The following is a 23,772-nucleotide window of genomic DNA, read 5'->3' as shown; positions in this document are numbered from 1 at the left end:
ACTGCATCACCTCATCAGGTGTGTTCTGATTCTTTCCTTCACCCATACTTGTAAGACTCACAGAACTGGAATCTAACTACATATTCCCTCGAGATTCCCCTGAGGGCCTTGCAATGATATTATCTGAGAAATAGGAAATCAAAACCAAGTACATTAAATTGTGAAAAATAAAATTATCAAGTAACCAAATAAATCAATTTTACTCCAGCTAATGTGTTCTAATGGGAATGAACAGGATATTGACCCCACACGTGGCTTTGCGGATGACAAGTTCTTGCTCCGGAGGCCACAGCTCCTACGACCTACCTGTTTAATCAGCAGCCGCTTCTTTTCTTCATTTTGCTCGTCCCTGGTTTGCAGGTCTCTCTCGAACTGGGCCTTCATGGCCTGCATGTTGACCTCCAGGCGAAGCTTGGCATCTTCTGTTGCCTGAAGTTCATCTTCCAGCTCTTCCAGCTGGGTCCTCATTTCTTCTACCTGCTGCTCTAGGGCCCGTTTGGATTTTTCAAGTTCATGAACCTAAACCACAGGAAACATCGAGAGAGAGTTGTCCCTTGGCAGAGAACAGCAGTCTCCCTGTTTTATAGGCCCCACATGGCACGTCGGCCGCTCTGGGCACCCCTGGGCCACTTCCTGACAGCACTCACATGCTTCCCTCTCCCTCCGTGGCTGCTGCTATTATTCTGCATCTCAGAGTATGCCGTTTAAACGACAGTACCGACCTCTTTGTTTACACGTGCTCTGTAAGCAATACATTATTCTCTGATGACCTTGACACCGAGAGGGTTTTAGAGAACAATGAAAAGAGCATAGTGTCAGAGGAACTTGTCTGCTGACTGGCCATTTACTTGCTATCTGTGTAACAGGTACTACATACAGTACATCCCTTCGTGCCATGGAAAAGATCATTTGTACTGAAAATGCACATGTGTAAGCATTCATATATTAAGGTATGCTAGGCCTGCAAAGGAAGGTGGTTAAAAAAGACTCCTGACCTTTCTCTGGACAAGTATCCCCACCATAAACACTGACCTAGTTAGTCCTCTGTGCCAAGGGCTGTGCTGAGTGCTTCCGCCTCAGGTCCCCTTTGATCCCCAAGACAACCCTTCAGATAGGCATGCGTAGGTGCTATTATATATCCCTTTGGGGTTCATGGCCATGTTAGCTCTCACAGGGGCAGGTAGGGGAAGACTTATGACATGAGAAGGGCCCATGTCTCTTAGCACTGTCTGGCACTTCATAGGCAAAGGAAATATTTGTGGAATAAATGTGTGACTCAATTATTCTAGAAAATACTAATATGGAACAAGAAAACGGAATCAACTGTGGAGTTCTCTCTCTACATTTTACTACGTAATCATAGCCATTTCTACTCTAGGTGGCTTCTTCATGTCCATGGGGCTGGTCCGCTGGGCATGAGGTTGTCGGAGACCCAGTAGGAAGAAGGTAGGACCATCTTCCCTCCCTTAGGATGTGGCCAGACAGCCCATAGACCATGAAAACAAGACTTTATAGAGGACTATGTTTTCCAAAGCACATTTGCAGTAGCTTCATGGAATTGGGCAAATATAATGTCCATTTGACAGATAAGAAAACTTAGGCTTACAGAGGTTAAATGGCTTCTCCTGGTTAGAATGGAAGCTGGTGGAAAAGCCAAGCCCTGAATCTGTTTTGACTCCTGGCCTGGGCTTACTATCTTCAACACATCACATACTAAGGGGCGTATGTAGGAGAAATAAAAACCATTGCGGCTTGTGGAAGATGTGTGCAGTGGAAGGATAAATAGTATCACAGAAATTTCCAACTGAATAAATCCCCAAAGCATGTGAAGTCTTCAGAGAAAACAATGGCGTCTCATTGAGAAGTCCCACGTCAGAGAGAGCTGCAGTCTCCAGCTCTCTCCAGGTCACCACTCTGTAGACAGATCCTGCTACCCTCTATCTGAGGGGACCTGTGCCTACCTGTGACTCAGGAACAGTGAAATCCTTTGTTTAAAGGTCGCTGCCAGCATGCAGGTTAGGGCAGGGAGGGCCCGGGAAAGGGACAAGAAACAAAGCTTCTCCACCTATAGGTGCAGCTACAAGAACTCCGCACCGAGAACAGACTGCAGAAAATCTGAGTTTATCCCAGGAGACTTTAATCCCATATTTATACACAAGCTAAGCCATTCCTAGACTACTTCGCTGTGCGGCTGGGCACGCCCAGGTCCTTCAGGCGCTCCTAGGGACCTGCCTGCGCCCCTTTGGAAGGGACCAGTCCCCAGGGACACTCACATTCTTCCCCACGTCATCCTTGGAGCTCATCAGGTCTTCCATGTCTGCCCGCAGCTGCTTGTTCTGCCTCTCAAACTCCTCCTTGGCCTCCAGGGCCTCCTCGAGGGCCCGGGCCAGGGACAGGGCTTTGGTTTCTTTCTCTCTGGCCTCTGCTTCGGCTCGGTCCCGCTCTTCTGCATAGCGAGCAGAGATGTTCTTTTCTTCTGCTAACAGCTACACGGAACAGCAATGGGAAATATTACCAACAATTTCAGAGGCAACATGAACGCTTCTCATTCATCACGTGACTCATTTCTAAGACGCTACCAGAGGAGTGTGCTCTTTATTTCCTTCCTTTTGCTTTTCAGCTTTTACCAATTTTACTACAAATGTGTATTGCTTTGAAATGGGACAATATTATTTTAAACTAAAATAACAGCGAGAGCTTTGCCAAGGAGGAAACAATGTACGGCACTGGTCCTGGAGTCTGGGAGACAACACACCTGATCAAACTTTTTCTGCTTCTTCTCCAAGTTGGAGACGATCTGGCGCTGATGGTCCAGGTCCACCATCAGGTCATCGAGCTCCTGCTGCAGGCGGTTCTTGGTCTTCTCCAGCTTGTCATAAGCCAGAGCCTTTTCCTCTAGGCGCTGGCTCAACGCCTCCACGTCTTTAAGGAGTTTCTTCTTGGCTTCTTCCAAACTTTCAATTGTTCCCAAGTCATCATCTACTTTCTTCTTGGTATCAGTCAACTAGGTTTTATGTAAAGAGAAAAAAGATCAGTATTAAAGAACGCAACTGGTTTTCACATTTGAGACAAAAAGAAAAAGACTTGTTTTCAATATTTTGTGAGAAGAAATAATGTAAATCAATACTATGTGACTTATGAGCAAATTAATCTTAGAGACTAACTTAATTTCTTAGCGAATAACCTATAAAATGATTGGCTTAAAACCTTACATAGTTGACAGTCCTATGTCTCTATTTTAAATGCTTCCAACATTATGGCTAGCATAGGATCAGCATTGGGCTGGGTCAAAGGAAAAAAAAACACTTAAAAAATAAAATTATCAAGTAACCAAATAAATTACGAGTTTTATTTAGGACAACCTAATTAACCGCCCCAAATGGAACTGAAGCAGTGCAGCAGATGGGGACATTAGCTGCTAAATACACACATCTAGGCCACCACAGCTCAGCGGACACACACACCTGGGACTGCAGAGCCAGCACTTGTTTCTCCAGGTTCTTCCTGGCCTCCTCCTCCTCCTCCTGCTGCTCTTGAAGACTGTTCTTCTCCTCTTCCAGCTGTCGAATCCGACTGCTCAGGTTCAGCTTTTGGCGTGTCTCCTCCTGAAGAAGCTCCTATTGATTTTGATCAAAGGTCAGGACTTAAGTTACATGAAACACCCAAGCAAAACACGTCTATTAAAAACAAGTCATGAACAACAGAGACCTCCAGTGCATGAGAAGTACCCAGTGATACAAATAAATGGAAATGATTCTAAAACACACGTGACATGATAAGTGAACACAATAGTGCTTTAAACTCACTCAGGAGGAATGGCAGCACCGCCCCCGCAGGGCCCGGGCCGGGCACCTGTGCGTGGTCTGAGATGCCTTCCTTCCTCATCTCCTCTCTTCTAGAATCCCTTCCTCTTCGTGCCCCTGTGCCTGCCTTAGTCCAGGCATTTACATTTCTCATGAGGATTACCTCCACTACTGAGCAACCCTTCAATTGTTTGTCCTTTATAGTTTCTGCCAGAGTAATTTTTCTAACATGTAAATGCAAACCTGTCTTACCTATTACATTCAGACTTAAAATTTACAAAGGTACACAGAGCTCTGTGATCTGGCCTTTGTCTCCTTTAAGCTCACTAACGAGAATGTGCCCTGTCACAGCACAAGCCCTAATTACAATGAACTTGTCCCCAAGTGCCTACTTATTGCAATTTGTTTGTCTGAGGTTTTTGCGCTGTATCCTCAGCACCTAATCCAGAACCTGGCAAACACACATCCATATAGTTTGCAAATTTAATAAAAATAAAATGTAAAACTCCAAGAAAATTGCTACATTATTATGTTATCAGAGTCAGTAACCTAACTTCCATCTGCCTTAAAAACATCCCTAACAAATGATTGACACAAGTCTTTAAAAGGAAGCATAAGCAAGCTTCAACCCACCTTTTTACAAAACGGACTGTTTCTCCTAGGGCAGCGTAATGAAATTTCAACCACAACAAAACAATCTTATTTAAAATGACCAGCAATACACATATGTGCGATAGGCCCACTACACCATGTGGTGAACCACACCCCAGGCAGCACCCATGGTGCCAGCGGGAGCCCCCTCCTAGGCCCCCAGTGCCTGCGAGACTCAGGAACCAAGGGCTCTGTATCAAGACACTGAGCCTCAGAGATTTCCCGAGTATCAAGGCAGGTTACAATGCAAGATGGCTCCAAATACACGTACAGCATAAAATCTCAAAGAGGTGATAAGAAGGCAATTCTGGGGCTAGTATGTTTCACCAACTGATTGATTACAGAAACGGTAGTTATTATAAAAGGTCCCTCACTCCCCCTAGAATACCTGTGTATCCTGTAGTTGAGACTCAAGACTAGAGGCATCCTTAGCAAATTTAATACCCTTCTTCTCTGCTTCTTCCAGAAGAGTTGAGACATTATCCAATTCATTCTGCAAGGAGGAGTAAAAGATTAAATGCAATTAAACAGTAAGCAGATAGAAAGGGTCCAGAATCACCATTCTTAAATGAACATAAAAAAAGCAGTATTTGGGGGAGGAGGGGTGAACTTAAAACTGCCAAATTTGATTAAGGAAGACTTTCACCACCAAGTCTGACACCTCCAAACAATGCCCAAACCAGCCGCCACAGACGACGTAATAGTCTCTACCTACTGAAAGGACAGGTTGTTCAAAACTGTAGAAGCCACACATGGAGGGGGGTTCTCCTGACTGGTTGACTACCTTGCTTTTTAATCATGGAGAGACAAAAATTATACGAAATCCTCTGAAACAGGCTGCTATCCTATGTGAAGAGGCTCTAAGAACAGTAAGTGTGTTATTTTGATCCTTTTTCACACTAAGATTCAGTAACCATATGCTTTCAGGGGCAAGTATAATTCATATTTTTCTAGAACGTGAAAACTTTACTATAGAGATTCAATGTATAAATTCTATTCACAGTCCAAATTTCTTTCTAAGCTTTAAAAAAATCTGGTATCAGCTCAGGGAATAAAGTCAATAAGATTGTGATAACTTTGCAGTGACAGATGGTTACTAGACCTTGTGGTGATCACATCGTAAGGTTAAAAATGTAGAATCACTATGCTGTACACCTGAAACTAATATAATGTTCGCCAATTATACTTCAATAAAAATTTTTAAAAACCTGGTATTATATATTTATCATGAATATTTAGCTATTTCTTATAATCAGATTTAATGAATAATGTAGTAAACATTTTTTTGTCTTTTTCCTCCTCAATTAATGATAGCTCTAAAATAACCCCCCCATCCCCATGGTGTAAGACTTTTTACATTTTTTTTTTGTGAGGACAGTGGGTATAAGTAGAGGGACTCAAAAGGGATAGCAGCCCCCCCCCCCTTCATTCAGGTTTGTCTTCCAGTCATACCGGTAAAGGGAAAGCATATCGAGTACAAATCTAAACATGTTACTCAACCTGATGACATTTCTCTTTTTACTCATTTTAGCAACATCCTTCAGAGAGCCCACCCTTCACCAGTCTTGGCAACAGTGTGGTGGGGGCCTCTGGACTCGACAGAGACCTCCTGCCTTCAACTCGATCTCTGCAAACTGCCAGGGAAATCACCAGGGGAGGCAAGCTACTTAGCATTCCTCGTCTGCCAGATGCCCCCAGAGGATTAACGAGAGAGCATACACAAGGAGCCTAATGTATGCTGGTGCAGGTAGCATGGGGCTGCGAGTGTTACGTGCCTTGCCTCCTGACGGTACATATAGTTAATAATGCTGTTTCTAACATCTTCTCTTTTAGGAAAATCTTTCTGGATTTGTGAGCACTATTTCAGTCCATACACATGCAGAAAAGAGTTAACAGAGGAGGCCCGAGAATGCTCTCCTTAGAAAGCCTTCTGGGAACTGTGATTTCGAGAGGGCGCCTACCATTCCCTAAATGAGAGAATGGCTCATTGTGCCTGAACTACGCGTAGGACTCATGCTAAGCCCTGGAGTTCTAGTGAATGACTGAACCATGGCGGGGGGAGGGGGGTAGGTCCTGGGTTTCCAACAACACAGTTCTGTCATTTTTTTCCAGTGCAGCAATGTATACCTTTTCTCACCGACAAATAGTGATCTACTACATTGTTTTTATTGATTGAATAGAAGTCCATTCTTAGACATTAAAGTTATTTCCAATTATGTTCTTTTTTATGTACTTTTGCAATGAACATTTTAAAATGTCTTTTATTTTTTAAGGAGGGCGCAGCTCACAATGGCCCATGCAGGGATCGAACCAGCAACTTTGGTGTTATTAGCACCACGCTCTAACCAACTGAGCTAACTGGCCATCCCATGAACATTCTTAAAGTTTAACGTGTGCACATCCTTAATTATTTCCCTAGGATAAATTATGAGACATGAATTTATTGGGCCCAAAGGTATTCATATTTTTAAAGCTTGTGACACCAAAACTGCCAAACTGTCCTCTAGAAAAGGTTGAATGAATTTATACTTCAACCACAGTGTATAGAAAAACTCCAGATACAATTTTTTTTTGCCCATTGTTTCTGTTCTCTTACTGACTAGACTACTGGAAGAAGTTGAAGTTGTGCTTAAAATCATTCAAAGAACTATACCCACAATTCAATGTGGAATTTATTAGGTGCAAGGCCAACTCATGTTCCCTTATTCTTAAAATATTATTTAATACCCATAGTAATATGCAGTAGGGACCTATGGGTGGACATATTTACCTGTGATGGCAACTGTAAGGTATTACGTAGCATATTAGTCACGGGTCTCTTACGGCCACAGAGGAATAAAATGGTCAACGATGGCTACGTTACTGCAGGATACGTCCAGAGTAAAGGCTTTCTAGGCTCACCTGTAGTTTATTTGCTTTCTCAGCCAGCTCCACCCTGAGTCTGTCTCCTTCTGAGACCTTGGCGTGGAGCTCCTGGACCTGGGCATCAAGTTTCTTCCTCTTGTGCTCAGACTCAGCCTTGACCTGCTGCAGCACCTTCACCTCACATGCCAGCTCCTTGTTGTCTGTCTCTAGGCCCTGCTTGTTCTTCTCCAGGTTTGCTTTGAACTAAGAGAGGAAAGAGGAAAACAATGTACTAGCATTTTTGCAACACTCTGTAAGAGGCATGCTTTTTGTTTCTGTAGGATTGTGCCTGACACATAGGGAGCCCGCAGTCAACATTTGTTGAATGAATGAATGAAAACCTCTGTTGTACTCTGAGTGTGAAGAGTTCTACAGAAGGGAGCACATCTGTACACACTGCTTAGGGTAGTAGATTCAGCTATTTAGGGGCTCACTGTACTCAGGGCAGGCTGAGGGCGACAAACTGAATATGTCCTGTCCAAAGAGTAATCATTCACTCATGTCATCCTTTGTATGAAACAAGTTTTGTCACTTTTTTTTTTTAAAGCAAGAAGCTGAAAATCTTGTTGCTGGGGTAAGATAGCACAGGGACACATTTGAGTAACAATAAGGTAGTTAGTATGTAACACGGTAAGCACTGCGTGTTGGTGACAGTAGGCTGCATCTCTGCAGGGACCACCTCAGGGATGACCCGGACTTAGGATGGGCTTTCAAAGCAGTGTAGCTGGGGGTGACCGGGGCCTCTGGGGCCAGACTACTGGCTTCAATCTGCCTTTCCGCTTACTAGCTGTGTGACACTGGCTTAATTTCTTAATGCTGTTCGTCCTCATCCTCTGAGTGAGAATAAGAGACTACCCCACAGGACTGTAATGAAGGCTAATGAGGGCAATGCACGTAGAGTACTTAGCACAGTGAGTGACACATACTAGTGTAAATGTTCAGTAAATGTTAATAGTGTCGTCGTTTAAATGAAAAGGTGCCATGTGGACAGGCAGAGAAGAGAAAGACGGGGAAGTCAGAGAAAAGAGCAAAGAGCATGAAGGAAAGGGCGGCTGGGAAGTTCGGAGGAAGAAGACTAGTACGCCCAGGAGGATAGTTCGAGTTAGAGCATAAAGGAAATGAAGTTTTATCAGGATGGAAAGCCTACATATGAGATACGGAAGAGGGAACAGGGAAATGAGTGGCAACAATGTGATGGTGGCGTGAGATCAGAGGAGGGATGGAGAAAGGAGAGAGCAGTCTAAACAATACTTGAAATACCGGCAGGACATGGTGACTTGCTGGCAGCAGATGAGTGAGACAATGACTTCACACTATGCAAGGTTTTTAAGCTAAGTCATCAGGAGAAAAACGACACTAGTGAAAGGAGACATTGGGAGGAATATGTGACTTGAGCTGGTAGCTGGATGGATCCAGTTCTTTAAAACGATCAAGGGCAAATGGCTCTTCCAGGTAAGCAGTGCGTTTCCAGAAAGCAGCTGCCTGTGGGCTACTGGTTCTCCATCAGCCCACCAGTGTTGTACAAAGGGTGGGGATTAATCTCCATACTGACTGGAAGTCTGATGGGTGACTTTCTCTAAAACGTGGCAGGGTCTCGCTTACCCTTTTAGCCTGTTCCAGCTGCTCCGAGAGCTCCTCCAAGGCTGTTGCGTGTCTCTGTCTCATGTCCTGGATTTGAGCTTCATGGTTCTTAGTTTCTTCCTCAAGAGCCTTCTTCAGCTCTGCCACTTCTTGTTCACGTTTTGTACTAGAGAAGCACATTTTTAGAGAAAGCTCAGAATTAGTTAACTGATTAAATTAAAAATACACACACACATACACATGCTGCTTTTAAAAACATTACATTAATTCCTTTGATAATTATTTGACATGCTATTTTACAGTAGGCTGGTGCATCCATTATTGTGGTATTAGGAATCCTTCCAGAACCAGAATAACTCTCATTCCACATCTGACTTACAATCAATACACAGTGTAACATCCCTAAGTGTCTTCAAACTGTTCTGGGCAGTCTCGGTGCATTGGGTCAGAAATTGGTTACCAGATGCCAAACTGCCTGCCACAGCACCAGCAGGCATTTCAATAAAACCGGAAAAGGGGGAATCCCAGAGGCTTTCAAAAGCTAAGCGGAGTTAAAAGGCTGAATCAGTCAGGAGGCTGCACCCTGACAAAAGCAGCAGCCTTTCTTATCAATCACTCACGGGAAATAACTCTAGTTAATTAATATCCTCCCCAAACTCTATCAGGAAATGACTTAAGGTTGGGAGGAGGGACAGGAAAATTAGAAGGCAGGTTGAAGGGTTGCATGCCGGGTTCAGAAAGGGTCTCTAGAGTTTGATGAGAACACAGCAGGTTCAAGACCACAGAACTTTGAGTGTCTGGAGATAAACTGAGGTTTTATCTAATTTGAATTTAGAATATGGAGGTCACATTAGTGTTAAATGTCTCTACACGGCTTCCTAATATTTTTATAATTTGCTATAACATATTTAGGATCACTTGAAAAACCAGTTATTTCACTAACTAGAAGAGACGTCACCCTGATGACAAGTAAGTCTTTAAATCTGTCGATTGAGCACCATCTTTAAGCACAGAGCTTGATAAAGCCTGAAACCAGTAAGGTAAATACCACTCCTGCTAAGCGCTGTCTGAACGTCAATGGCTTAAACACCTGTAACTTTACAATGATCCCGAAGCATAACTTTGGCAAACTTGCTCTATACTTTAAAACCACTTAACTATACTTCAAACCAGTCACCAGTTAGAACAGTGACTTATATGCTGACTCCTGTGTGGACACATTTTCCTATCTTTACTGGTCGAGTGGTGGGATCTAGAGGGCTGAGGTCAGCTGTGCCAGGAGAAAAGGGGCCCAGGAGGCTGCTGCCTGTGCAGTACATGTAGCCAGACAGAAGGAATCACTAAGAACTCTTTGTGGTCCAGCCTAGCTCAGCAACAAGTTCACTAGAGGTGAAAGACATGCATTGGTTTGGCCCAGTCCTCTGCAATCTTCATTATTGTCCTAAAGACAGCGAACATGCCAACTGAAGACTGAATCCGCTGAAGAGCATTTGATTTGCTGAGGATGTTACTTTTATACTAATCACGTGATACCTCGGGAAGAACCAGTGGAGAGGTGGGGGAATGGCCTGAGTCCTCAGAAGAATGCTAACTATCAGGGCTGTAAGCAAGCAAAATTCTTCACACAACAGAATCAATGAGAGCTGTATTTGAGCATATCCATGGTTTTAATAAACATGTAAAGGTGAATTGTACTGTATTAAAAAAATTTTTTTTTCAAGAGTTGAATGGAAGAAATGATGAGAACTTTTTTTTCTATTGTGGTCAAAACACCAGCTGAGGATAAATATTTCAACAAAGTCTAGTTCAGTGGTTTCTGGATTTTTAAAAAGCAGGTATTTTAAAGAGAAGGCCAGGGCTTAAAACTGCTAAAAGCAGAGCTACTCTGCTCAGGTGGGGTAGGAAGCCTCTAACCCTGCCTGGCTCACATGGACTCCAACTGAAACAGCAGCTCTCTTTGGGGACACGACCTCTGAATTGCTGCTGTCGTCACATATCCGTAGGCAAATCCTTGTCTTAGGCTCACCACCTCCGTTTCTTTACTACTCCTGACACCTACAATGTGACCTGTCTTACCGCTCAGGGCAGCTCCTCTGCAGACTTGGTGACATCATTCTCTCCAGGTCCAGGCACCCGGATGAGCACCTCTGGCTTTCACCACAACACATTCCCTCCCAGTTGCTCCAGGTCACTTCCTGCCTCTGACCACACCTGACCATAAATGATTCCTTCTGTCCTTCTTGTTTGAACCATCTTAGAGTGACAGGCTACTCTTCCCATCACTCACACGCTAGAACAGCTGGCAGGCGCGTGTGCCAAATCTACAAGCCAAGGCAACCTGGGGATCCCTGGGGTGGGCCTTAAGGACCTGGCAACTTGAGTCTTGAGGAGGGAGCAGACTGTCAGGAAGAGGGCAACCTGGGAGACGAAGAGAATTCTATCTGTGTGCCAGCAGGAGCCACAAGTCGGCCCCTGTGCCTGCTCTGCTCACCTGGTCACTGCTGTAGCTCTCCTGAGACTTTCTGCAGGCTGACAGGGTGAGGGCGTGTGAAACTCCTCCGACTGTGCTCGCCTGTGCTGGTCGCCATCTTGTTGCCTACACTTGGCTGTTGGCTCATCTGTTACAGCATATGCTTCTGCCTAATGCACACCTGTATCTGCGTACCTGCACTCACCTTGCTTTTCATCGTTGTGAAGGTGCACTTCCCTTCTCGTTGGCCTGCCACTGTTCACACTAGTTGGTGCTGCCGGCAGATGCCTGACCACCATGTGTCTCCTCCACTTTCTGTGTCTGTCCATCGATTCCCCTGGTCCTGTCTGTCTCTCGCTTGGTCTGCGCATAAATCTCCTTCCAGCCGTGTGTATGTGTGTGTGTGTGTGTGTGTGTGTGTGTGTGTGTCTGTCCCCTTAAGACAGCCATCACTGACTGGCTTTTCTGATCATATCTCAGTCTCTACACCTCAGTCTATTGGTCCATCTACCTACCCATGTGGGCTGGTGTGTTTAACCACTGCTGTTTTATTCCTGTCCTCCTGCCATGATTTCCAGGAGGGAGACAGGATACTCCAAACGACAACACAAAGACAGCAAGCACACCCCAAGCATTTCGGTCAGACCTCACGGGGAGCTCAGCTGACGCCACACGCTGCCTTCCCCACTCACCGCAGTTCCTGCTGTGCTGCGGTGGTGTCCAGCGTGTCCTCCAGCTCTGTTTTCAGAGCTTCCAGTTCCTCACTCAAGTCCCTTTTCTGCTTTTCTGCCTTGTTCCGTGAAGCCTTCTCAGATTCAAAGTCTTCCTGAAGTTCAGCAATTTGGGCTTGCAGCTCTCGCACAACTTTAAGTGCATTGTTTTTATGCAGCGTTTCGTCGTCGCCCCTGTTAAAATACCCAGACACGAGAAGCACTCAGATCTGGTGCAGGATGGACTGTTTCCCAGGTGAGTCAACCCTGAGCACCTCTCCACAAGGGCACTGGTTACACAGCCCTGTGCCCGTGGCACGAGGCTGCAGAAGCTGCACAGGGCCTGCCGGGCAGGCATGGAGATTTGCAGGCAATGATCTCAAGGCCCAAAAGCTGGCATGGCAGAGCTAGAATCAGAATCGAGCCCAGCCCGCTTTCCCAAGGGCTAAATAGCTCCATTAAGAGGTCGGACCCCCCTCACTTTAATGATTAGAATATGAAAAAATTCCCTCAAGTAATACGTTAGTATAATTAGAACACTGCTCCAGGTAGCAGTCTAGTGTATCAAATTGGTACCAGCCTACAGAGATCAGCAAATTCAAAGAAATTCTTAGAACATATGGTGGAAGAAAAATACACACCACCTCCACACCCTCTACCCTACACTTCATCTTTCCCATAATGCATCTTTTTGCTAACGTGTGTGATTTAATGTTGGTAGCATTTCTGACTGGGAATAGTTGGGATGTTTGTGGTGAGCGAAGGGGAAGCTGACGAACATGAGCTTGAGTGGTGGAGAAATTTAATTCTAGATTCTAGTTCTCACCTCTGTAAGTGAAAGCAGAAAATCTGGTCAAAGTAAAACAGTGACAGGTGACAGAAAAATTTCTGTTATAAGAATTGGATTGTAAGAAATTATAAATTAAACTGTAAGTCCTATGACCATGTAGTCAAACAGTTACTCTTTATAAAGAAATGAAAAATTACATATAAATATATTTACTCTATATGATTTCCATTCTAAAACTGAATGGGTTAGAACTGAATAGCAAATGATGCTAAAGGGTGTATGTGGGTAATATTTCTGAAAAGTGATTTCCTCTCAAACTTCTAAAACATACTGAAATTAATCCGTAATGTGCAGAAACAAAAACATTGGATATGGTAAAATCACTTGTTCTGGTGAGAATTTCCATGGATTTCATGATATGACTAATGATTTTTAAGTGTAACTACTGAGAACGGTTTATGAGATTTTCTTGCTACCCTGACACAAATTATGTACTCCTGGGTTTTTCAGGTTCTTATGTCATACCCAACAACCAGGACGTGCCACTGTCATGGGGGTTTTGTCTGCTCCTAGACATGAGACATGCTGTTGAGAACAGCCCCACAGTGGCATGTCCGAGGCAAAGGGCTTGGCAGTGACAGCGCACCTGGCCAGTGCGCCCTGCAGCTCCTCCTCCTTCTTGGCTAACTGGATTTTGAGCTCGTCGATCTGTGCCTGGAGCTCAGCAATCTGATCCTGCAGGTCAGTTGTTTCACCGTCCAGTTTTCTTTTGGCCTTTTCCAGTTCCTGACGAGTCTTCTCCTCCTTCTTCAAGCGTTCTTTAAGGCAAGACACAAGCCTTCAACACATTACCTGACACACCATATGAACAAACTCCAAGTATCAACTGACTAAGGTTGAAAATAAGCCATTTTATTCAAAAGTATGTCACTGCCTTGTTAACACTGTCCTTGTTAGCGCAGTCATTTGAAACCCATTAAGATCAAACTGAAGGTGAGATAAATTAGTGGGAGGGAATTTTAAGGAAGAAATTGGGTGGATCTAAGGATGTCCTTTCATGGGAAGTGAGCCCACATTGTTGGAGCCAATGTGATCTGGAACCTTCTCATGTCACATCCATCACTGTGGCCCAGGTTTGGAGAGGAGCTCAGCAGAGGCCAGGGCAGGTGTGTAACTGCCTGTTACCCCACCCCCCTTGCACCGGGAAGCTCTGGTTTGAACCAAGACCGCAGTTCCCAAGCACTAGGGGAGAGAGGGTTATGCATCTTTCCTGCCCACCCCTCTAAAATTCTATAGTGACTCCTTCATTAACTCCAGTGACGCGTGCCATTCAAATGCTTTCCTCACAATAATGCAACCTATATGCCTTCGTGTTCTCCAGCAGGAACCAATATGCTGAGAAGATGAGACAGGGTGTCATAGGCTGATCAAACAGGTGAGAAAAGAAGAGGCACATCTGCTTTATGGGTACTTCCTTAGGAGAAGAACCCCACATAGTGGTAAAAACGGTTTATGAACATGGTTTCATACTGGCATCCCTTCTTTTGTCTGTATACTAAAAACAATACAAAGGACAACAAAACCCTAAATATTTCTTAAAAACCTAACTCAGAAAAGCAAATGCATTAAGAAAGACTGGTCATGCCCCTGAAGGTACCTGTACAGACCTTTATGAGCCCAGGGCATTAAGAGCCATGCTCTTCCCTCATGTTACACTTCTAGTGTCATACCAGCCTCTAGCTGCCAGTCAAAGGGAAGGTTTTCTATGCTCTTTCCAATGTCCACCATCTTCTTCTCTTTCTTTTGAAGAAAGCAATGATTCATTTTGCAAAAATTCCTAGGATTTCCTGACATTACTTTTGCCATCAGAATGTTATCCTCAGCAGTTTCTCCTGTCCCTGGCTATTTTTGGGTCAGGAAGCATCCCCTTTGTGAAGTGAAACCTAGATGCACTTTTCAGATTAACCCTACACAAAATCCAATGGCCTGTAGGACTCAAACTTAATTTAGATCCCAAATATGTGTACGAAAGGGCAATGTATTTTATCATAGGACCTAATTTTAAAAAATAAAAGTTTAAAGGATAATTTATTGCTGTTCTATTAACATCATAAATATGTGGTGACTAGACCTATTTTAATAATTGAACACAAGCTGAAGGCTCTTACTATTAGAAATCACCAGGTTCATTTTCTATTATTGCGTGTTCTGATTAAAGTAAAATCTAAACACTTACAAATCCTAGTTCTAAATTTTTCTAGCCCCAAACACTGACCTTCTAAATCCGTGATCATCACTTCTTGCTTATTCCTGATTTTGGCCAAGTTTTTTGCCTTTTCTTCCTCTTCAGCCAGCTGAGAGGAACACTCAGCAATGCGGTCTTCCATGAGTTTCTTTTCCTGAAGAGAAAAAAGTGCTTCAGAAAAGGCATTCAAACTAACAACTGGGGTTAGGTATAACTCAGAAAACAAGTAACATTGGCACTGCCTCCCCCAACAGATCACCTCCGAAAAGGCAAGAAGGCTCACTCATCTTGGTGATGACCCCTAGGGCTTGGCCCAGCTGCCCCGCCTTCAGAGCCCCACAACCAGTGCTGAATGAATGAATGCTTGCACAGATGGGAACAAGTCATCGAGGAGTGATCAACGTGTACAAAGTGTGCAAGTTAAAAGTCTACAGGATTGTAAGGATATTTAGTGGATATAAAAAAATTCAATGGTTTCTGTGTCTTTAGAAATCTATACAGGACAGGTAGAGACTTGGAAAGTTAATGAACCTGAAATCTTCTTGAGAATTTTCTGTTTGAAGTCGCTTTCAGTGAGCGCATCAACGTAAGTATTTTCCACATTTCAAAATAAACTTTTTAATGGAAATATTCTCTTACTTTGATAAATTTGGAATTTTGGTCCTCGAGAAGCAGAATCTCCTCTTCCATCTTTTTTATTTTAGCCTCTGCTGTCACCTTTTCCAGCTGCAGTTTCTGCCGAGCACCTTCTTCTTCGTCCAGCTGCTCCTCCAGGTCCTTGGGAAGAAGAGCACAGTCAGTCTCGCCACTTTCTCCACAGAATTCTCCCATACATTAATGAGGCATGCACATTAAGATGAAATACCAATTTGTGATTTTCAAAATGGTAAGCCTATTTTTAAATATATGAAATGCAGTTATGTGAAACAGACATTCGTACACACTGCAGGTTAAAGTACAAACTGGATCACTCCTGGAGGCCAGCATGGGAAGGTGCAGCGAGCTTTGCAAATGAGCATTTCTTTTAAATTTTAAACCAGCAATGTCAGCAAATAGTCACAGATGCAATTTATATTAAAAAAAGTGAAATATTATTTATAATATTTAGGAACTATGAACATCCTCCATAAAAGACTTGGTAATTAAACGTTGGTATACTGGTAAAATGGGATAACATACAGTAATTAAAATTCATTCTTTTGGAATAATAATTAGTAACACAGGGAAATATGAATAATTTCAAACGCACATATGAAGTACACAGAGTAGCATAACGAGCCCCACACAGAGGCATCAGACAACCTTAAAAAGCATCAACTGCTGGCCAACCCCATTTCCTCACTACCCCTCTACCTTCCCCCTTCTCCCCTAGGGTTATCTGGAAGCAAATCTCAAACATCATATTTCATCTGTAAAAGATAAAGACCACTTAAAAATATATTTGTTTGTATCAGAATCTAAATAAGGTTCACACATTGTGATTGACTGATAAGCCTCTTAATCTTTAATTTCTACGTTCCCTGATATTTCTTTCTCTTCCCTTTCTTGCTCTCCATCTATTGTTTAACAACAACAACAACAATAAAACAAAACAGGTCATTTTTTTTCCCCAGTCTGGATTTTTACTTGCATCCCTTCATCACACATTTCCAAAGGTGATAAAAGCAGCGAACAAAATAGTATGCTCAGTATAATTTCAATTAATAAATGAATCCTTATGTATCTGTTCTGAAGTATATACAAGCAAAAATGATACAGTTAATGGGGGTGATAGGTGGGAGGAGACTAGAATATTCTCTAGGTTTTCTATAATAATCAGTAATCATTTATTAATAGTATAATTAGGAAATTAATCTTACAAATAAACCAAACGAAAAAGTTTGGGTTTAAAACGGTACCGATCAGAAATCTTTCAAAGCCTCACAAGCAAAAAAACCAAAAAGACAAAAAGAAGGGACAAGGCTGGGTTTTCCTAAGCACCATGCAGTTAATAGAGAATCCCTGATATTTCATGAGACAAAAAATCAATACTTAATAATTACTTAATATTACCACAAATATTTTTAGAATGTGTTTGGATGAATTTACAAAGGGAGACAATAAATTAAGATAATAGTGCAAAAAAACTAGAAATATATGAGTTTGGGAAAGAATGTGAAGATAAAAAGCCTTAAAAAGGCAAAACAAAGCAAAAACAAACCCTGTTCCTACAAGGACATATTTGTTTTCCAAATAGAGAAATGCAAGCATTTCATCTGAAGTTTGTTAAAATTTTGAGTTTATATAAAAAAATCGGTTGGGCGATTAGAGATGAATTTTGGTGTCCTTCCCTTACATAAGTAAATTATATTACTCAAATGAGCACATGTTCTTAAACAAAGAAAATAAAAGAAAAACTGTCGATAATGCCTAACCAGGGAAAACTCATTGTTGTCGGTGAACGTTATTCTTCATCTTCTGTATATTCCCATATCAAATCATATATATAATATAAACTTCTATTTTATATAAATATTTAAAAGATCTGATTGTATATACTCTTGTGACTGTCTATCAATATGTTATAAATACCCATGAAAATAAACATCTTTATATGTATTCCTGTATAGCATTAGCACGGTTTAATAATCCCCTAATACTAGATAATTAGATGGCTTCCACTGATTTATCCTTAAAATGAAGTCCTAGAATTAGAATTGCTGGATTAAAGGTTATGTACTTTTTAAGCTTTTGTGATATTCGTTAACTTATTATGGGATATTTGAAAGCTGATTATGTTGAAAGATGATTTACTATGTTTGCCAAGGAAGTAATATGATATCGTTTGTGGTTTTCACGAATGTCCAAATTGTCTGTTTTGCGATGATAAGTAATGGGGTAAGAAAAAATGAAGAGAGAGACATGGAAGAAAAAAGGTTTGGTACTGGACCCATAAAGCAACGGTGGGAGGATATAGAGCCCTGACACTCAAGAGCGTGTTAGATGGGTTCGGGAGGGGGACGAGGAGAAAGAGGTGGGTGTGTCCTAGGGTACAGGCCGAATAACTACTGGGCATTCAACTCCAGAGATAGCTGAGCTTCGTGTGAGTAGCTTGTATCTCTATAAGAAAGTAACTACCAGGAAAGGCTGAATATTTTGTTCTGATTTCTGGCCCATCCTGCGTCAGTGCTGAGCATTTCTTATGAACCAAACCACCTAGTAAGTGCCTATCTAATGAATGGAGTGAACTGCAGAATTATTAATACCAACACAAAGAACAAATCAGGTCCCCTACAGAAGTCTATGGATCTTGGGAGATTTCTGCTTTGAATCACTTTGCATTGTGTAAGATGCCACATTAGAACATAAAGAAGATTCCTGTTCAAAATAACAAATCTATTGTTTGAAGAAAATTTATTACATGTGTACTATGAATGATGGTCATCTTTTAAGGGTAGGTACTTATTATTTTTTCCACCTTAAATTCAGTGTTTTATTTTATTTTATTTTTAAGGGTAGTTACTTACAACCTAGACTCCTTTTGCTCCTTAATGTACAATAGAAACCCATAGCTTCTATGGATTCAAAAGATGCACCTGGAAAACTCAAAACATAATTCTAAATAAAAACGATCATAGATACCTGAATATGTGCTTGCATTTTTTTCTTTTCATTTTGGAGGATTTGGTTTCTTTCTTCTTCTTCTTCAACCCTAGACTCCAGGTCATGTAGAATCTCTTCTAATTCCTGCTTTTTAGCAGCAAGTCTTGCCCTCATCTCTTCTGCTTCAGCAAAGAGCTCAGTCTCTGCTTGTAGTTGCTCTGCAAGGATATTCTTCTCTTCTAAAAGCTGTAATCACAGTAAAGTGTCCAGTGATATGATTTGCCCCAGTGTACACATGAGATAAAGCCACCAAGGTTTCAATGGTCAATTTCGAGTTTCTTTGGTACCTCACCAAGAAACTAAAAGTTAAAAATATATAATGTCACTGGCAAAACTTTCAGATGTACCTTCAGCTGTAGTTCAACTGGAGCAAAATAAGCTGGATGAAAACATTCTCGGTTGTTTCAAATTATCCTGAGTAACACATATTAAATTCATGCTATTTTAAGAACTCCAGTTCTTCTAGTAATTTACAAAGGGACAGAAAAACTGGAAAGGGAAAATATTCAGGTGCAATAAAGTTCATGGTGACTACTAAAGCTGTTTGGTATCAAGTGACATTCTTGGACTTTACTGTTAATCTTTTTGGCTTTGAACACTACAATTCTATTACTGTTATCCATAAACATTTCTTGAGCGTCTGCTTTGTCAATGAACCACAACTGCCTAAGAAAGGGACACTGATTCAAGACCACTGTCATTGGAGAAGAGGCAGGTGGTGGCCTTGTACTATCTCATGCTTTTACTTTTTCTATTTCCCACCCGAGTAGCCATGGGAATGTGGTAATACTGGGTGTTTTACCGAAAACAGATGACCAAACGTGGTCATCTGCATGTCCAAAGAATTTGACAAAGGCAAAAATGCAAGAAGTAAGGTTGATTTGGGTTTACATAAACCCAAATGCATGGCATAATGTATCTGTTGCCTCCATTCTCAAATGTCTGCTTTGGAAAGGAGTGAATGATACACATAAGATGGTCTGGTAGGCATAGCTGTTCATAACTAAATGTGTATGAGTTCCCTTATCAATGGGCGCTCTCCTAACAATTCAGCGCAGTGTGTGACTTGATGAAGTCAGTGCACATACCTGCTGGTGCTTCCTCTCCATCTCCTCAAGCTCTCCTTCCACCTTTGTCTGCTTCTCCTTCACCTTCAACAGCTCTTCATCTTTGGCCTGAAGTTCCTCCTCTTGGCGAGTAACTTGCAGGAGCGGCTTCACCTGAGACAGAATTAAGCCATTTATCATCACATCTCGTTCCTACGGGTTCTTACTGGTCAAATGCTGCTCTTTAGACAGAAGCACCGAAGCCCACCTTCGTGAAGACGCGCCACCACTGCCAGTGCCGGAGTTTCAGATACGCGGCACAGTTCCGCTGCAGGACTTTTAAGGCACTTAGTTGTTGCTGCTTCTTGGCAAAGGCCCTGGAGAACAGTAAGAAACAATTATTATGCAAAGAATAATGTGTTTGAATAGCTATCGTAGTAAGAGCACTTCCTAAAGGCAAACATTATTTGGCTAGGATGGGGAGGGGGTACATTCATCAAGTCCTCAGGTAAAATGCAAGGGGCAGTGGGACTGACTGCCCACTCTAGTTGTTAACAACTCATGGGCTTGCTCAGGCGAGCTCAAGCATCTGTTGTGAATTCCCTGCACTCGCTTCATAGCTGCTGCCTGAGACAGCGTTCTTCTGCCATTTACTCAGACACGCATACGTGTGCGCTCTTGGATATGAACGAATCCCCTACTTGCCTGAGACAATGAAAACAGTATGACAATAGGTGCCTCATGTTCCCTTTGCTGGCACTCTTTATTCCTCCTTTATTAGCTACTTCCCTCTTTTTCTTTGGATCTGTCCCAGAAGAAACATTCCTCCCTCTTTCATGATTACCCACTTACTTTCTGGCTAGGTAACCCCTGCAAACAGCCTGGAAGAAGATAATGATATCGGTAATTTTTAAATCCCTTTCTTCCTCTAAGTGTGCCAAAACTCCAGCTCTGAAAAATATCTTGCTCTGTCCAATTCTGTATAAGTTTGGGTCCAATTCTAAAGCCCGGATCTAAAAGAGAAAGAGTTCGTTTATTTTTTGCTCTAGGAAAGATGGTATCAATAGTCCACAAACCAGGAAAACCAAGGAAAGCTTACCATTCGCTCACAAGCCTGTTTACCATCCATAAAACCTTTAGGAATAGCATTTGGAGTTAGGATCTCATATCTGTAAGAAAGCAGCCAAATGTTTTTTTGTAAAAATTTGTGAAAATGTTTACCTTCCAACTGTGAATTCTACTTTCTCTCAGAGGCAACAATATGATAGGTAATCATGTCAAATTAAGAGTCAAGAAGTGACCAGATGATAATCTGCAGGTGACCAGGTGATTTTCTGCAGACCTAGTTTCTATTTCTTAAAATAAGAAACAAAATGAATATGAGGCTAATTTCTCCAGGTCAAAGACTAGGTTTAAGAATTGCAGCAGAAGGTGAAGGGATAAGGAAGTACAAATTGGTAGTCACAAAACAGTCACGGGGATGTGAAATACAGTACGGGGAATAAAATCAATAATGTTGTAAAGATCATGTAGGGTGTCAGCTGGGCACTGGACTTATAGGGGGATCACTTTACAGACTATGTAGGTGCCTGACCACTGTGCTGTACGCCTGAAGCTGAAGTAGAATCATAATGAATGTCAACTATAATTAAAGGTACAGAGGATGCCCAAAAAATGTATATACATTTTAAGAAAGAAAACAACTATTAAAATTGTGATACTCAATATATACTGATAAAAAGTGAATACAAGTCACGTTTGACTTCTGCAATTACAACAGGTACTCAAAGTGGTTACCATCAGCATCCAGACACTTCTGATTACGATGAACTACTGCTTGAGCAAAGCTGACCAACGTGTCCACTTGTATACATTTTTTTTTGGCACCCCTGGTATATATATATATATATATATATATATAGTCATGGGATGAAAAGTACAGCATAAGGAATATAGTCAGTGGTACTGTAATAGCGATGTACGGTGTCAGAGGGGTAGCAGACTTGGTGAGGTTATCACTTTGTGAGGGGTGTAACTGTCTAATCATTATGTTTTGTACATCTTTAACTAATAATATAATTAAATTGAAAAAAAAAACAGACTTGTGGCAGAGAAGCATAAAAGCATAGAATTTATAAAAACCTTTTTGTTTTTCTTCATTTCCCCCCAAATGTTCACATTCTCAAGATGCAAGGAGAATCTGGCTCTTTGCACATTGATTTGTAGGCATTTATTAGATAACAGAAAAGGCTGTGAGAACAATGCTCAGAGGCTTCTACTTAGAACATTAGAAAGTATCAGGGTGACATTCGAAATAAAATTGGTCTGGGTGTACACATATTGGCTGAGTTGTACACTTAAGATTTGTGCACTTAATGTAGGTTACATCTCAATAAAAAGAAAATTTAGCAAAAAGACAGTGGCTATACTAAAGGATGAATCCTGGCTACATCAATCAACTTTGTACTCTGGATGCCAATTATGCTCCTTTTTCTCCTATCCATAAAAAGTGAAAATCTACCAGACTGTTTATCATCAATGGGGCCATAATAACGGTTTCCCCAAAACCCATAAGGACCGAAATAATTTCTCAACTGGATTCCATCTGGAACAGTAGGAGGAGAAAGGGCTATTCTTTGACCTGTAGCCATTTGTTTTATGGAACAAATGCTGTCATTTTGAAAACCAGATTTCCAGGCGAAAAAAGGAAAAAAAACAAACTAAATATTAAAGAAAACTACACAATACATTAAAAAATAACTTTCCCAACATGTTTTCATCCATTTCTATTGCATCCATTTCTACTGATTTTCTCCCTTTTGTCTTGTCTTAATCCTTCTTTTCTAGTCTATCCTATTCCCTACTCGATATTAGTAAAAGGACTATAAGTGCACAAGCATGCATGTACACATGTACACACAGGAAACAATACATACATACATTTGCACATAAACACATATACACAGATATATTCAATGAGAGATGGAAAGAAATATCCTAAAATGTTTTCAAGAGAAAGTCCTGTATTTTCAAATTTTCCCAAAAGGAACATACGTTACTCATATATGGCCATGCACCACTTAACAATGGGGACACGTACTGAGAAATGTGTCATCAGGCGATTTTGTTGTTGTGAGAACATCACAGGGTGCACTTACACAAACCTAGATGGTATAACCTCCTACACACCTGGGCTGTATTGTATTCTAGGCTACAAACCTGCACAGCATGTTACTGTACAAAATAACACGAGATTAAATCAAGCACAGAGAAATGACGCACTCAAGAGACACTGTAAACACAAGATGTATGGGGCTGCTGCTGGCGTAACGCGGCATACTGTTTAACAGCAAACTGTTTTTATAAGTAGAAAGAGTATACTCTAATACCATGATTAAAAAGTATAGTGTGGTAGATATATAAACCAGTAGCATAATCATTTATTATCATTAGAAGTATTATATTCTGTACATAATTGCATGTGCCGCACTGTTGTATGACTGGCAGTGCAGTAGGTTTGTTGATGCCAGCCTCACTGCAAACACGAGTAACGCATTGTGCCGTGACCTTACAATGGCTACGAGCTCGCGAGTTGATGGGAATTTTTCAGCTCCATTCTGGTATATGGGCCCACCGTGGTACATGTGGTCCATTGTTGAAATGTTGTAGGGCGGAGCGTGACTGTATTCTTAAAAATCAGCTTAAAAAATAATTAAATCCCAGATTGAACTGTCTGAATGAGGTAACTAAGTCCTCGGCTTTAAATGTTTATCACGCAATGGACTCCAGGGCCCTGAAGACAGAACAGTCTTTGAAGCACCCACAGCAGTTGCAAGAACATCACCTCTTTATAAAGTAAGCACTCAATACCCTTGACCAATAATAAAGGTAATAGTGATTATCCCTTTTCTCTATGAAAAGAAAACTGAA

At 41.7% G+C, this 23,772-nt stretch overlaps 1 protein-coding gene across 9 annotated transcripts in view; it reads right to left on the bottom strand.

Annotated features, from left to right (window-relative positions):
- MYH10 (myosin heavy chain 10) overlaps positions 1-23,772 on the bottom strand; it is a 133,757-nt gene that overhangs the window by 13,879 nt on the left and 96,106 nt on the right. For all 9 annotated transcript variants that reach the window (XM_074320490.1, XM_074320489.1, XM_019745120.2 and 6 more), the window contains 16 exons: positions 20,942-21,011; positions 20,695-20,855; positions 20,111-20,219; positions 19,885-20,016; positions 18,776-18,982; positions 15,794-15,931; positions 15,185-15,308; positions 13,556-13,727; positions 12,102-12,314; positions 8,961-9,105; positions 7,356-7,562; positions 4,843-4,947; positions 3,465-3,617; positions 2,756-3,004; positions 2,274-2,486; positions 307-519 (listed from right to left, as the gene is read on the bottom strand). In XM_074320490.1, the coding sequence (XP_074176591.1) occupies positions 307-519; positions 2,274-2,486; positions 2,756-3,004; positions 3,465-3,617; positions 4,843-4,947; positions 7,356-7,562; positions 8,961-9,105; positions 12,102-12,314; positions 13,556-13,727; positions 15,185-15,308; positions 15,794-15,931; positions 18,776-18,982; positions 19,885-20,016; positions 20,111-20,219; positions 20,695-20,855; positions 20,942-21,011 (2,611 nt within the window). The remainder of the gene's footprint in view (positions 1-306; positions 520-2,273; positions 2,487-2,755; positions 3,005-3,464; positions 3,618-4,842; positions 4,948-7,355; positions 7,563-8,960; positions 9,106-12,101; positions 12,315-13,555; positions 13,728-15,184; positions 15,309-15,793; positions 15,932-18,775; positions 18,983-19,884; positions 20,017-20,110; positions 20,220-20,694; positions 20,856-20,941; positions 21,012-23,772) is intronic.

This window comes from Rhinolophus sinicus, linkage group LG15 (assembly GCF_036562045.2).
Source record: "Rhinolophus sinicus isolate RSC01 linkage group LG15, ASM3656204v1, whole genome shotgun sequence".
Lineage (NCBI taxonomy): Eukaryota > Metazoa > Chordata > Mammalia > Chiroptera > Rhinolophidae > Rhinolophus > Rhinolophus sinicus.
This window is presented reverse-complemented; position numbering and strand designations above follow the sequence as displayed.